The 14920-nt window shown below is 50.8% G+C and overlaps 1 protein-coding gene across 5 annotated transcripts; it reads left to right on the top strand.

Annotated features, from left to right (window-relative positions):
• The first annotated feature begins 3690 nt into the window (after positions 1 to 3690).
• LOC117871860 (gastrula zinc finger protein XlCGF57.1-like) lies at positions 3691 to 12906 on the top strand. 5 transcript variants are annotated; one of them, XR_004644347.1, is made up of 4 exons: positions 3691 to 4371; positions 7369 to 7495; positions 10016 to 11960; positions 12740 to 12906. XR_004644347.1 is itself a non-coding variant. In XM_034759620.1 (4 exons), the coding sequence occupies exons 2-4, from the start codon at positions 6810 to 6812 to the stop codon at positions 11467 to 11469; spliced, it is 1632 nt and encodes a 543-aa protein (XP_034615511.1). In that variant the 5' UTR covers positions 4354 to 4371; positions 6742 to 6809; the 3' UTR covers positions 11470 to 12303. The 5 variants fall into 5 exon arrangements, 3 of the variants coding, with proteins under 3 accessions (XP_034615509.1, XP_034615511.1, XP_034615510.1); XR_004644348.1 differs by having other exon boundaries at positions 10016 to 11559; XM_034759620.1 differs by lacking the exon at positions 12740 to 12906 and adding an exon at positions 6742 to 6860 and having other exon boundaries at positions 4354 to 4371; positions 10016 to 12303.
• The last annotated feature ends 2014 nt before the right edge of the window (positions 12907 to 14920 follow it).

Raw genomic sequence — 14920 nt, forward strand, 5'->3', positions numbered from 1 at the left:
ATGGGTTGGTTGGTCCCCTGAGATCGCAGGGCAGTTGCCTCGTTGCATTTCTCCATCCAAGCGGGACATTGTGCCGTGTTTTATTACGGCACGAGGACACAAGTGTCATGGGGAAATTATGTTGTCCTGGACGACAAACTGCTTGGAATGTCTCCTGCTCTATAACAGGGTGAGGCCACCTCCTGTGCACCCCCTTGTGGCCACTGGCCGCTCAGGGGCAACATGCCTCCATTGCCATCTTCCTCAGGCCCTCAAACTCCACCCGCGGGGTCAGTGCTGGAGATGGGGCTTAGCCTTCTGGCCAAGCCACAAACAAACAAGTCCAGCTGAAAAGTCCCAGCAAACAAAGGGTTCTTCTGCCCCTCCTGGGCTTTTCTTCAGTCTGCCTTCTGGGACCTGTTCTTAATCCCTCTCTGGGCTAGCTTTGAGTCTTCTCCCTGCTCCAGTATAGAGCTATGGTATAGCAGAGGAAGCAGCATAACATTTTACAGAAAGGGAAACCGAGGCACCAAGCCACTAAGGCCAAAATATTCCAACTTAGGTAGCTAAAGTAGACCCCTGTATCCATATTAAAGCACTTAAATAAGTAGCCTCATTTGCAGACAGGCCAAGTACCCAGCAACTCCCCCTGAAATCAATAAAATACAGTCTAGATCAGGGGTAGGCAACCTAGGCATGCTTGCCAAAGGCAGCACATGAGTTGATTTTCAGTGGCACTCACACTGCCCAGGTCCTGGCCACCAGTCCGGGGGGCTCTGCATTTTAAATTAACTTTAAATGAAGCTTCTTAACCATTTAAAAAACCTTATTTACTTTATATACAACAATAGTTTAGTTCTATATTATAGACTTATAGAAAGAGACCTTCTAAAAACAGTAAAATGTATCACTGGCACGTGAAACCTTAAATCAGAGTGAATAACTGAAGACTCGGCACACCACTTCTGAAAGGCTGCTGACCCCCGATCTAGTTCCATACCATTCAGCACCCAGGTTTCGAAGGTTTGGCCTAGCTGATCTACCCAGTGAGTCAATTACAGAGCTAGGAATGAAATCAAGCTCTCCTGATTCCCAGCTCTGGATTTCATCACCAACACCCTCCTCCCTGCCCCCTTCAGACAGATGTCGTGTCTGAAGACTGCACAGTGTGTTCTTCTGTTGCTAGATAATCCCACCCACTAGCCTCTCCCACTGCTGAGGGCTCTGGGGCTGACACTTCTGAATCACATGCTCTCTCCAGGTACTCACCTGGCCCCCAGCACCTGAACACCTTATGCTCTGTAATGTATTTATCCTCACAGCCCCTGGGAAGGTCAGGACGTGCTACTAGAATTGTTGTACAGATGAGGAACTCAGGCCTGCCTGGAGGGGTTGGGTTTCTGTCCAGGAATTGGGCTTGGTTACTTCACGGCAGGAATCAGTCTCACGGCAGGAATTGGGCTCACCTTCTCTGTGGCCGGTGTCAGGGTCTTGAGACCCAAAGAGATCCTGGCTTTTCTGGCCTCCTCGTTCTCATCCTCCAATGACTTTGGCTGGTCATCCTCAGGGGGCAGGGAGGGAGCGGGAAGCAGGGTCCACAGCCTTCCTGGGTTGGGTGATAGACTGTACAATTGTGCAAAATTGTGCACAACCGGTTGAAAGACCATACTCATAGAATTGTTACCAACGGTTCACTGTCAAACTGAGAGGACGTATCTAGTGGGTCTGTCCTGGGTCCTAGTCAATATTTTCATTAATCACTTGGATAATGGAGTGGGGAGTATGCTTATGAAATCTGCAGATGGCACCAAACTGGGAGGGGTTGCAAGCACTTTGGAGGACTGGATTAGAATTCAAAGTGACCTTGACAAATTGGAGAATTGGTCTAAATTCAACAAGATGAAATTTAATAAAGACAAGTGCAAAGTACTTCACTTAGGAAGGAAAACTCAAATGCACAGCTACAACCTGGGGGAAACTGACGAGGTGGCAGTGCTGCTGAGAAGGATTTGAGGGTTATAGTGAATCAGAAACTGTCCAAGAGTCAACAGTGCGATGCAGCTGCCAAACAGGCTAAGATTGTTCTGGGGTGTCATAGGTAACACACGGCAAGTCATTGTCCCACTCTGCTTGGCACTGGTGAGGCCTCAGCTGGAGAACTGTGTCCAGTTCTGGGCACACACTTTAGGAAAGACGTGGACAAACTGGAGAGAGTCCAGAGCAGAACAACAAAAATGATAAAAGTTTTAGCAAACTTGATCTGTGAGGAAAGGTTGAAACATGGGGCATCTTTAGTCTTGAGAAAAGAAGACTGAGGAGGGACTTGGTAAGTGTCTTCAAACGTGGGAAGGGCTGCTATAAAGAGGGCAGTGCTCAATTGTTCTCCATGTCCACTGAAGGTAGGACAAGAAGCTTAATCTGCAGCAAAGCAGATTTAGATTAGACATTAGGAAAACCTAATTCTAAGGGTAGTTAAGCTCTGGAACCGGCTCGGGCGGCGATTTAAAGGGCCCGGGGCTCTGCTGCGGTAGCGGCGGCCGGAGCCCCGGGCCCTTTAAATTGCCCCTGAGCCCCAGGGCTCCCAGCCACCTCTGCAGCTGGTTGCTCCGGGGGTGATTTAAAGGGCCGGGGCTCCCAGCTGCTACTACTGCAGCCGGAGCCCCGGGGCCTTTAAATCTTAAATATTAATGACCCAGATCCTGAACTGTGCTTTGGATGCTTGCTCCGGGGGCTGTTTTAGTTCAGCTAGCCATGGCCCCAAGGGGCCAGTCCAGTGCCGGGGATCAGCAGAACACCGGGATGCCTGTGCCACCCCCTGTTTTCTTGGCCATGTTCTCTGCTAAGATGGTGGCATGGAAGAATCATTATGGTGGCTCTATGCCCCCCAAGCTGCCCCCCTTATACAGGGCTTCAGAAGCCATCCTTAACCCCTTCTGGCATCCCCCTGAGGTGAGAGGCAGGTGAAATTCGCTCCATTTCTCCGGGGGAGGAAGTGAGGCACACAGAGCTTAAGTGATGTGCCCAAGGCCGCAAAGCGTTGTGTTGCAGAGCCAGGATCAGGAGCCGGCTTAGCTCCCAGCCCCATGCTCAGGACACACCTCTCTCTGATTGACCCCCCAACGACATGACATTGAGCTCCAGCTCCTGACACACACCACATTTCTGGGCCCAGGGGCTGCTTTCTGCTGCAGCGGGGGAGGTGTGACTTCCCATCGCGTGCATACAGGGCTTTGGGACTGGGCTTGAGAGCCCCAGACCTGGGTCCCACCAGGACAGAGAGGCCTGGCTTGGCTTCATGGAGGGGTGTCAGGGCCTGGGACCGCTGTAGGGTTTACCTGAGAGGAGTGTGGGACCCAGAAGTCTGTGGGCAGGAGCCCAGCTTCGTCGCTGTCCTGGTGCTGCAGGCCGAAGACCCAGGCTACCCCAGAACCGGGTGATCATCGGGGACCCTAGAAATCCGCTTGCCACGGGAAAAACGCGGAATTTGCATGTTTACAGAGACTCTTTAGCTTTTACATTGTGTAAAAAAAGAAAAGCCGGTGAACGAGTCACTGACCGCACCAGTGTCACCTGCTGAGTGCCCCTCCCCCTTCTGGGGGTGATTTCTGAAGGCGCTTTAAAGGTACAGCAGAGCCCCGTTTACCCCTCGAACTGGGCCCCGCTGGAGAACCCAAACTTGGGCGAATCAGGAGAACTGGCAAAGAGCTTTCACCCCTTTGTTTTTGGATGCGGGGGTTTGGGGCTGACTGCTCCAGCCCGTCGCTGTCAGCCCAAGGCTGCTGGTGGTTCGGGTCAGACAGGAGCCGGATAACGGAGACTCCCATCAGTGGGGTTCTCCTGTACATCAGGACACATTGTGCGCATTTGTGGCTGGGGAAACTCAAGTTCACTTTAAACCTGGGGAAACGCGGATTTTTATGGGTGATTTTGGGGGGTTTACACGGAAGATCCGGATCCCTGGTGATCCGGTTCAGCGCGGCTAGGGCCGCCTGGTGCTCTGGGGGCGCCCGAGGCATTGCCGTGACCCGGGCTCGGTGCCATGGCTGCATGCCCGGAGCGCGCCCCGCCGCGCCGCTTTGTGTCCAGACCTGTGCGCGGCTCGTGCGGGCAAATCCGGAGACATCTCGGGTGCCGCGCGGCTCCGTCCCCTCCCCGCTCGCCAGCCTTTGTCTCCCTCCGCCCCCTCCGCCGGCTCCAGTTCCAGCCGGAGCGCGTCTGAGCCCGGCTGCGGCTGCCCCGGGGAGCGGAGCCGCGAGCGCAGCGGAGGACGGGGGAACCCCCCAGCTGGAGCCGGGGCGCGAGGAGCCCTGGCCGCTTGGCCGGCCTCCAGCCAAGCCTTCCCCCGCCTGCGGCCCAGCCGCCGGGACAATGCCGGGAGGGGCTTTGGCTCAGGTAGGAGATTTTACCATCAACTTCCCTTGTGTGGCTGTGGAGCGGGGGGGAGGCGCTGCGCAGCGCTGCCAGCCGGGGGCCTTTACCCCCTGCACCAGGTGCACCAGGGATGCGTGCAGACGTGTCCGGAGTGCCCGGAGCGTGGTACCCTGATGCACACGCTGGCTGGCTGGCTGCAGACATGGCTCTTACGGCCACAGCATCTGGGCCATCTCCCGAGCTTTGTAACTAAAGAAGTGACAGTAACAATTCCTTCCTTCCTAGCCGATGGGGGGGGGAAGAGCTTGATTTATTTAATTGGGGTGTATGTGTATGTGTGTGTGGGGGGGTGTATGTGTATGTGTGTGTGGGGGGGGTGTATGTGTGTGTGTGGGGGGGTGTATGTGTGTGTGTGTGTTTGTGTGTTTGTGCATATGTTTGTTTATGTGAAGAACTTCTTAGGGGACAAATAATGGAACAGTTCTAAAGCTACCAGCAGGATTTGAACCTAGGTGCTTCAGAACCAAAATAGGGGAGGGGAGGCCACTACTTGAGACAAAGGGGCAGCACTATTAGAGGGTAGCAGTAGCAGGCTATTATCCTCTATGCAAACCCGCCCCTAGCAGGAGAGGCAGCACACTTCATAAGCATATTGCATTAGGATGTGGTATGAGTTTTGCATGGGGTATGCACTGGGGCAGAAGATTGGTGCATGCTCAGTACAAGAGAGGATATCAGATGAATCTACAAGACACTGGGGAGAGAGTGCTGAGTAGTTGTGCAATGCAACTGGGAGAATTATAATTCACTGGGTCCACGTGAACCGAAAAGGCTGGAAACAGAAAAAGGGAGGCAGCCAAATAGGAATAATCAGTCTGTGAAAGCAAAAGATAAGGGCAGGAGAAAGTCAGGATGACCTTGCGACTGCTGTCCAGGGGTTGTCTCTGGAGCTGAGTTAATAACTGGGTTTTTGAGTCAGGGACCAAACCCAAACAGCCAGAAAAAACTCTGGTTGGCTTCACACCAAAACTGAATTTTAACAAAATGTTCTCAGCAGAATGAACAAACACAAAAATTTCATCTGGGTCCAACTAAAGATTTCAAATGTCGATTGGAAACAACATTTGGTCTGGAAAAAGTCATTTCAGAACAAACTCGCCAAACGCTTCAAAATGTTTTGCCATTTCTGAAATGTTCATTTTGCTTTTTTGTCCCAAACTATTCACTGATTTTGACCCACATTCACAAATCGTTTCGGTGCCTGGAAAAGGCATTCACTGTTTGTCCCCCAGCACCTCTTGTGCCAAGCAGAGAGGGGACCTCCAAGCCATCCTGCACTTCGGAATGGCCTGGACCCATCTGAGTAGGACACCCCATCACAGGAGCTAAGAGGAATAAGAAGGACTTTGAAAATTGTGGTGATTTGGGGTAACAAAAAAACGCTGTAGGAAAAGGTAAGGCTGGGAGTGAAATCAATGAGGGCTCTGCAATGGCTCGCCTAATAACGTGCTGCTTAAATCTGGCCATGGGTAAGAAAATTACCAAAGAGGAGGTGTGGTCGCCTAGGCTGGAGCTGTGGATGGACAGCAGGAGATGGGAGACGTGCAAAGAACCAGACTATATACAAAGCAGCTCCTCAGATAACAGGCATTGTAAGGCTTAAAAGGAATTCGCTAATGACCCTGGAGCTGAGCAGACAGGAAGAAGGTAGATTGTGGCGTGTGGAAAAAGAGAGAGATCCTAGCAATCGCTGTGTGGTTTGTCACACTTTAATCTCTAGCAATGTCTATCAATATGTGGATAGATATTGATGGTAGCCTAGAAGCTGCAGTCAAGATCCGGGCCTAGGGTGACCAGACAGCAAATGTGAAAAATCGGGACAGGGGGTGGCAGGTAATAGGAACCTATATAAGAAAAAGACCCAAAAATCGGGACTGTCCCTATAAAATTGGGACATCTGGACACCCTATCTGGGCCCCATTATGCTAGGCACTGTACAGACAGGTGGCAAGAGATATCCCATCTCCTAGAACTGGAAGGGACCTTGAAAGGTCATTGAGTCCAGCCCCCTGCCTTCACTAGCAGGACTAAGTACTGATTTTGCCCCAGATCCCTAAGTGGCCCCCTCAAGGATTGAACTCACAACCCTGGGTTTAGCAGGCCAATGCTCAAACCACTGAGCTATCCCTCCCCCCCCTGGATGGCTTTAGTTACTGTGTGTTTCATGATCTGGAAAAAGATGGTCCCCTCCACCAGAGGTTACAGTCTAAATAGACAATGGGTGGGAGGGGAAACAGAGGAGGTGTTTTGCCCAAGGTCACGCACCGTGCTACCAGGAATAGAACCCAAATCTCCTTCGTCTCAGTCCACTTCTCTCCCACTCGATTACAGTACCTTTCATCACCGGAAGGAATAGTAAGAGTTAAAAACCCGCTAAGCAACTTGAGGCTGGCGGAACCATGAGCAGTAAGCAGCGAGGGCGAATAAAGAACCAATCCCGCCAGACGAAGGTTATTGCTTTTATTCTGATGAACTCACCGAAGTAGTGGCTGTGGGGAGATCAGCAGCAGCAATGGAATTAGACGCTAAGGGAGCTTAAGTGCAGGGTGTCATGAAATCTTAATTTTACCGCTAATAGGCACTGGTTTGGACACCACCACTGGGGTCTGGGTTGGAACTGGGGGCGTGGTGGGGTGGGGTTATAAACGGAAGTGAAGGAGAATGAGTAACCACGCTGTGTGGAGCTGGAGAGAGATACCCAGGAGGGTTTTGCTGGGGTTGATTTTAGGCTGGATTTTAGTTACTGTGTGTTTCATGATCTGGAAAAAGCGGGGACCGGCCCACGAATTGCATGCACCAATGGCACTGCAATGGGAAGCCTTTTCAACGCCCGGGAGGATGGGGGAGGATATGAAGGGGCCTAGAGAGGTCGGAAGGCTGGGCTGGAATGTCACAACTGCCAGGGACGAGTGGTGACTGAAGCAGCAGGTGCTTAGGGAATGGTGCTTGTTATTGCAGGTCCCGGTGACGTTCGATGACGTCGCCGTCTATTTCTCCCGGGAGGAGTGGGAGATGCTGGCAGACTGGCAGAAGGAGCTGTACCAGGAGGTGATGAGGGAGAATTATGCAAATCTCATTTCTCTGGGTAAGGATCAGCCTTCATTGTTTTACTAGGTGCAGCAGGATCATTGAAATCCCTGGGCTGTCTTTAGTCTATTATTATTTATTGGTTTTACAGTAACCCCTAGGGGCAACCAGTCCAGGATCAGAGCCCCACAGTGCCAGGTGCTGTACACATTGGCTTTAAAAAGCTAGTCCTTGTTCCAGGGGGCTCCCAGTCCTAGGATAAGTCTTACCTAGTAAGCATGCAATGGCCCAGATCATCAGCTGATGCAAATGACCGTAGTTCCATTGAAGTCAATAGAGCTATACTGACTGACACCAGCTACGGATCCGACCCCTGACGTGACATCGCTGGGGAAAGACAGTGTGCTCCTGTGGGACAGTAACAGACGACCACCCCCTGGTGACACTGCACCCCATGCTGCTCCAGCCTTGACCCTCAAACCTCTTGCATGTGGGAAACACAAGCCTTTCTAATGCTGCTGTCACTGATGTGAGCCTCCGGCACCTTCCCAGCCCCCACAAAGGCTTCCTGTCTGAGCCCCACTTGGTAAAACAGGAAGCAACATTCTTGGAACTGCTCCGCAGCAAAGCAGGACACGGAAAGTGACACGCACATTCCCAGCGGTCCTCCGTGCAGCCCTGTTATCAGTGGAATGCGTCATCACAAGCAGAAGCAGGTCATTGCTCAGTTTCCCTGAATGGAGGGAGAGAAATTCGCCCCTGTGCAGAGGGCCAGCCCATGGCTGAAGCACCAGACACGTCCCGCTCATGGTAGGGGAGCGGACGCTATAGACCAGCAAATCAGGAGGAGGAGGTATGTTTAGAACAAATAGGGAAAGCATCCAAAGGACAAATCCCGGTGGTAATGGGGGAATGTAACTCCCCAGAGGTGTAGCCTATTTGGGAAATTGCTCATTATTTTGTTGAGTTTCTCTTTCCTCTCCGTGTTTATCTCCCTCACTCCGAATCCGGTGTAATACACCAGCTCAAGTCAGGGCCGAGAATCACACTCACAGATTGTGTTGTTCTGTGACATCACATCTACGCACACAGTCACTGGTGTATCCATTTGCTGTCAGGGCTGAGAGCAGTTTTTCCGTTAAATATTTTTTGAAAAGCAATAATAATCCTGACACATAAATAACTTGAATAGGATGTTTCAAAGTTCTAAAATCGGTGCTTAGAGACCAATATGGCTGCCTCAGGAGATCTTTAATGACCTGAAAATCAAAAAGGACTTGCACAAAAAGAGGAACATGGACAAAAAAGCGAACAGAATGTTGGGAGCCATTAAGAAAGGATAGATAATAAGACAGAAAATATCGTAGTCCCTCTATATAAATCCATGATACGCCCACACATCTTCAATACTGTGTGCAGATGTGGTCGCCCCATCTCAAAAAAGATATATTGGAATCGGAAAAGGTTTAGAAAAGGACAACAAAAATGATTGGGGATATAGAACGGCTTCTGTATGAGGAGAGATTAATAAGACTGGGACTTTTCAGCTTGGAAAAGAGACGACTAAGGGGAGATATGATAGAGGTCTATAATATCATGACTGGTGTGGAGAAAGTGAATAAGGAAGTGTTATTTACTCCTTCTCATAACACAAGAACTAGGGGTCACCAAATGAAATTAATAGGTGGCAGGTTTAAAACAAACAAAAGGAAGTATTTTTTCACACAACGCATAGTCAGTCTGTGGAACTCATTGCCAGAGGATGTTGTGAAGGCCAAGACTACTACAGGATTCAAAAAAGAACTAGATAAGTTCATGGAGGATAGGTCCATCAATGGCTATTAGCCAGGTTGGGCAGGGAAGGTGTCCCTAGATTCTGTTTGCCAGAAGCTGGGAATGGGCGACAGGGGATGGATCACTTGATGATAACCTGTTCTGTTCATTCCCTTTGGGGCACCTGGCATTGGCCACTGTCGGTAGACAGGATACTGGGCTAGATGGACCTTTGGTCTGACCCAGTATGGCCATTCTTATATTCTTATAACTCTCCAAACACTGGGGGCCAGACTCATTCCCGATGTTCAGGGAAGCCAGTGGAGCTACTCCAAGGATACATGTGAGTCTAGGATTTTCCTTCAGTTTATCCAAGAGACGGTTAAGAGATGCCTAGATCACAATCTCTGAGTACCTACATGGAGAAGAGATTTTTGATAGTAGATTCCTCTTTAACCTAGCAGACAAATGCCGAATGGTAGGTGAAGCAAGAGAAGTTAGGTTATAAATAAGTCACACATTTTGTAGCAGGCTGGGTAATTAACTATTGGAATAATACCTATTGGAATAGGGATGTGATCATTTCACCATCACCTGAAGGCTTTAAATCAAGACTGTATGTCATGCTTAAAAACATGCGTTAGCTGGTCCAGAAGTTTTGGTCTGGATGTAGAAATCACTGGGTGAAATTTTCTGGAGGAGGTCAGACTGGAAGTTCAGCATGGTCCCTTCTGGCCTTAAAAATCTATGACTCGTTACCACCATCCCATCCATAAGTAATGCCTGAACTCTTTTCTCCATCCAGCAGGGGACTGGCCCAGGCAGAGAAGCAAGAAGAAAAATGAGGAGGAATGTGCTGAAAAGTTGGAAGCCCCGGAGCTGCCGACTGGAAACAGCTCGGCCAACGGCTCAGAGAAGGCACAGAACTGCAGCACTCAGAGCGTCCGTGTCCCAGAGCCAAGCGGCGAGGAAGGCGGGTGGCCGGGGCAGCCGGTTGAAGGGGGAAGAGGGAACAGCCATTGCACGTGGCCCAGTGGGAACCAGGCACCCAAGAAAAGGGCAAGACCACACAATTGCGACGAGTGCTGGAAAAGCTTCACCTGGAGATCGGAGCTGGTTCAGCACCGCAGGACCCACACTGGGGAGAGGCCGTATAAGTGCGCTGAGTGCGGGAAGGGCTTCAGCCAGCATGTCAACCTGACCATCCACCAGCGTATCCACACCGGCGAGCGGCCCTACCGGTGTGGCGAATGTGGGAGGGGCTTTACCCAGCATATCAACCTGACCCTCCACCAGAGAATCCACACTGGGGAGCGCCCGTACCAGTGCAGTGAGTGTGGGAAAAACTTCATCCGCAAATCCAACCTGGCCAAGCACCAGAAGATCCACACAGGCGAGAAGCCCTTCCAGTGCGCCCAGTGTGGGAAGAGCTTCGTGCACAAGTCTGGCCTGGTGTCGCACCACAGGACCCACACGGGGGAGCGGCCGCATCAGTGTGAGGCGTGTGGGAAGCGCTTCGGCCACAAGTCGGGCCTGCTTTCGCACCGGAAGACCCACACGGGTGAGCGGCCCCACCAGTGTGCCCAGTGCGGGAAGAGGTTCCGGCATAAGTCAGGCGTGGCCTCACACCAGAGCACCCACACGGGTGAGCGGCCTCACCAGTGCTCCCAGTGCGGCAAGCGGTTCTCCCGCACCTATGAGCTCATCTCCCACCAGCGCCTGCACACAGGGGAGCGGCCCTACCCATGTGCCGACTGCGACAAGAGCTTTGTGCGCAAATCCAACCTGGTGAAGCACCAGCGCGTGCACACAGGGGAGCGGCCCTACCAGTGTGGCCAGTGCGAGAGGAGCTTCTCCCAGAGGTATGAGCTGGTGGCTCACCAGATCACCCACACCGGGGAGAGCCCCTATACCTGTGCCCAGTGCGGGAAGATCTTCAGCCAGAAGTCGAACCTCGTGAAGCACGAGCGCATCCACACTGGCGAGAGTCCCTTCCCCTGCACCCAGTGCGGGAAGAGCTTCAGCCAACGTGCCAACCTGGTGAAACACCAGCGGATCCACACCGGGGAGCGGCCGTTCCAGTGCGCCCACTGCGGGAAGAGCTTCAGCCAGAAGTGCGAGCTTGTGTCGCACGAGCGGATCCACACCGGGGAGCGGCCGTTCCAGTGCGCTCACTGTGGGAAGAGCTTCAGCCAGAAGACGAGTCTGATCGCTCATCAGAGGATCCACGTTGGTCAGCTACTGAGTGAATGTGCCTAGGGCGATGCCCTCCCGTCCAGCTCTGTCCGGCACTCCGGCTGATGCCAATGGGGGGCTGACGTGCAGATCGAGGGAGGTGCATGGCTCTGGGTATGGATCCATCAGTAAATATCTTCTCGCTTACTGGGGAGCAAACAAGGGAGGAATTGGGGCTCTCAAGCTTGAGATTTCCAAACACGTCCCAGAAAGAGTTTAAATAGCTCTTTGAATTGCCCTTGTCAGGAGAGGGGGGATATTTCAAACCTGCCTTCCGGTTAACGCAGAGACCCTGTCAGACTTTCTAAGGCTCGGCAGGTCGGGAAACACCATGTAATTGTCAAGAAGTCCAGAAAACGTCTGGCAAAGCAGGAACCATGTTGAACAGCAGAGCGTTCCCTCAGGAGAAGAGGGAGCAGGCTTGGAAGACGCAGGGCTGATTCAAAGCTTGGGTTTTCCAGATGTCTGATGATGAACCTTCTGAGCTTGACTGACCCTCAGGAAGACTGTAGGATGTGGGTATGGCGTGGTAGACCCCTCAGCAGTACCCTCAACTAGCCAATGGGAACATGGAGGGCTGGAAGGGGTGGAGAATGATTAATGGGGTATGAAGAACAGCTGGTCAAATAATATTCAGCAAATATATGATTTGATTCTTGTTGAGCAATGAATCAAAGAAATAACTTTTTGAAGTGTTCATTCAGCTGTTGAAAACTGTTCCTCAAAGAAATTATTTGGGGCCAGGTTCACAAAGGTGTTTAGGTGTGTAAAGATGCCGACAGGTGCTGTTGTCAATCTCACTAGCACAGGGGTTCTCAAACTGGGGGTCGGGACCCCTCAGGGGGTCGCGAGGTTATTACATGCAAGCTGTCAACCTCCACCCCAAACCCCGCTTCGCCTCCAGCATTTATAATGGTGGTAAATATATAAAAAAGTGTTTTTAATTTTTAAGGGTGGTCGCACTCAGAGGCTTGCTATGTGAAAGGGATCACCAGTAAAAAAGTTTGAGAACCACTGCACTAGCACCTAAGTGAGTCAGGCACACCACTCCCCTTGACTCTCAGTGGTATCTCTGGCCCAGGTCCTCCAAAGTAGTTACGCACCTAACTCCCAGTGGGATTATACTTGGAGGATCTGGCTGGAGGCGCCTAACCTGCTTAGGAGCTTTTGAAAATTCTCGTAGGCGCTTAGCTGCATCTCTAGACACCAAAATGCTTTTGCAAATCTGGCTGTTGACCAAGAACAGCCAAGGCCAGTGAGTAATGCTGAATCCGTTTTTCTGTTCTTCTCACAGACCCAGATCTATTGCTGTGTGGCAGGTTTAAACGCATCCTGATGCGTGGGCGAGCAAAAGCCATTATTCTTGATGCTTTTTCAGTGGCGAGTAAGAAATAATGTCAAAACTATGCCAATAATAGTTATTTCCTGGATGCTGAATTGATTAAACTTACCCCAAACTACTTCAAATATATGAACCCGTTCTTTCAAAAACATCAATAAAGGAGAACAGTGCCCTGCTTATGTGGAAATATATATGCTATGACATGGCTAAGATCACGAAACCGTGTGCTCCGATAGTCTTCTCTCCAGTGCGGTCCCCACACGTTACCCAGTAACTGAGAGACTCTTTTCAGAACCATTGATTTAAATGAACATTATCAACCAGATTTAAACTGGTGTCTTCTTTAACCCAAGGAGGAAGTTACGTTTATCCAGACAGATCAGAAGAAAATATAACACAGTGGCCTCAAACTTGTAAAACTGCCTCTCAGGCTGGTGTTCCTGTCTGCGCTCCTCATGCGTGATCCGACGCACCTCTTTAATGAATGCGGTTTCCTTTTTGTTTATGCACTGATCTAATTGTTTCCATTATGTTCCATATAAAAATTATATATATGGAGATATGCCTATATGGAAGGGACCCTGAAAGGTCATGGAGTCCAGCCCCCTGCCTTCACTAGCAGGACCAAGTACTGATTTTGCCCCAGATCCCTAAGTGGCCCCTGGGTTTAGCAGGCCAATGCTCAAACCACTGAGCTATCCCTCCCCCCATTTTAATAGGTGCCTTTTTAAAGCACAACATGTAGTTCAAAGGTAGGAAAATTCTTCATGGTCTTTGACTCATTGCCTTTTTTGGGTCTGCTTTATGTTTTGCTTCCTGTAGTGTAACTTCCATGTCTTGCTGCATGCACGGAGGCCTGGGTGTGGAGCAGGGAGTTGGTTTGGTTTGAACTCCGCAGTCCATATTGCCCAGGGGTTTGGGTTATAATTTGGGTATGATTCTGTAAGTGCTCCGTGCGCGGGAGTCTGGTTGACTCCAAAGACAGTTCTATGATTGGAATGCTCATGGGACTGGGGACTGGTGTTTCAATTCATCTTGGCCATGGATGGCTCCCACCTCTACGTCGCCTTCTCATCTGACATGAATGCTGTGATTTCCGTTACGTCAGAATGGAGAGCTGGGCAAGGAGCAGCCGGCTAAAGCTCAACCCAGACAAGGCACAGAGGTGATGCAAGTCAGGGCCGGCTCTAGGTTTTTTGCTGCCCCAAGCAAAAAAAATTTTGGGCGCCCCCCCCCCAGCCCTGTCTCTCTCTCCCCCACCCCCCAACTGCACCCTTCTGCCGCCCCAGCCCTGGGTCACTGGTAACTCGCTCCCAGGACGGGTCATTCAGCAGGAATTTTGGATGTGCACAGAACACAGACAGGATTGGTTCCCAGGTTACAGAACTGCAGTGAAGTGGAACAATTTTCAGCTTGTGTGACTGGAGGATATCTGGATGCATATTATAAGACTGTCCTCCATAAATGAGGAAAAGTTGAGGCGCCTTTCTTATTCTTTTGTTCCATTCTTTGTTTCTATGGGGAATTTGCCAATGCAATATCACGGTCTTCCTTTTACACAAACAAAACTAAAACTAAAACAAAAAAAAAAAGAAAAAGAAAAAGCAATGGCTGTTGAAAATAGCAATTCCAGTCCTAATAACCACTGGGAAGCATTTCTTGCTCAATTTATTCTACTTTTTCGACAGCAAGTTCCAGTGGATCAGTATCTTTGATTTGGGGGAAATGAAGTAACAGCCGCCCAAACTGAGCTTGAGTACTCCTGAATGTTGAGGGTGTTCAAATCTGGAAGGAGGTGCTAGATTCCCTTTCTGAATATTAGCTAAATCTGGAAAGGAAAAGTCAATTTCTGCTTCCATGGCTCAGAAGTGGAAATCCTCCTACGTGCCTGGTACTGTATCTAAGGCTGCCCAGGTCCTAGTAGAGCCTCCCCTCCCTTACTTTTCATTTTAAATTCTAGTGGGATCCACGTACCTCCCTTGCTAGGCTTCAGATAGAGAGGTGCACTGTCCATTTAGTCCACCCAATTCTTTCTTTGGGGGAGAGCCCAGGGCTGGGGTGGCAGGAGGTGCGGGTGCAGGGGGGGGGAAGAGCCCAGGGCTGGGGCGCAGGAGGTGCGGGTGCAGGGGGGGG

The sequence above is a fragment of the Trachemys scripta genome, chromosome 2 (assembly GCF_013100865.1).
Source record: "Trachemys scripta elegans isolate TJP31775 chromosome 2, CAS_Tse_1.0, whole genome shotgun sequence".
Classification (NCBI taxonomy): domain Eukaryota; kingdom Metazoa; phylum Chordata; order Testudines; family Emydidae; genus Trachemys; species Trachemys scripta.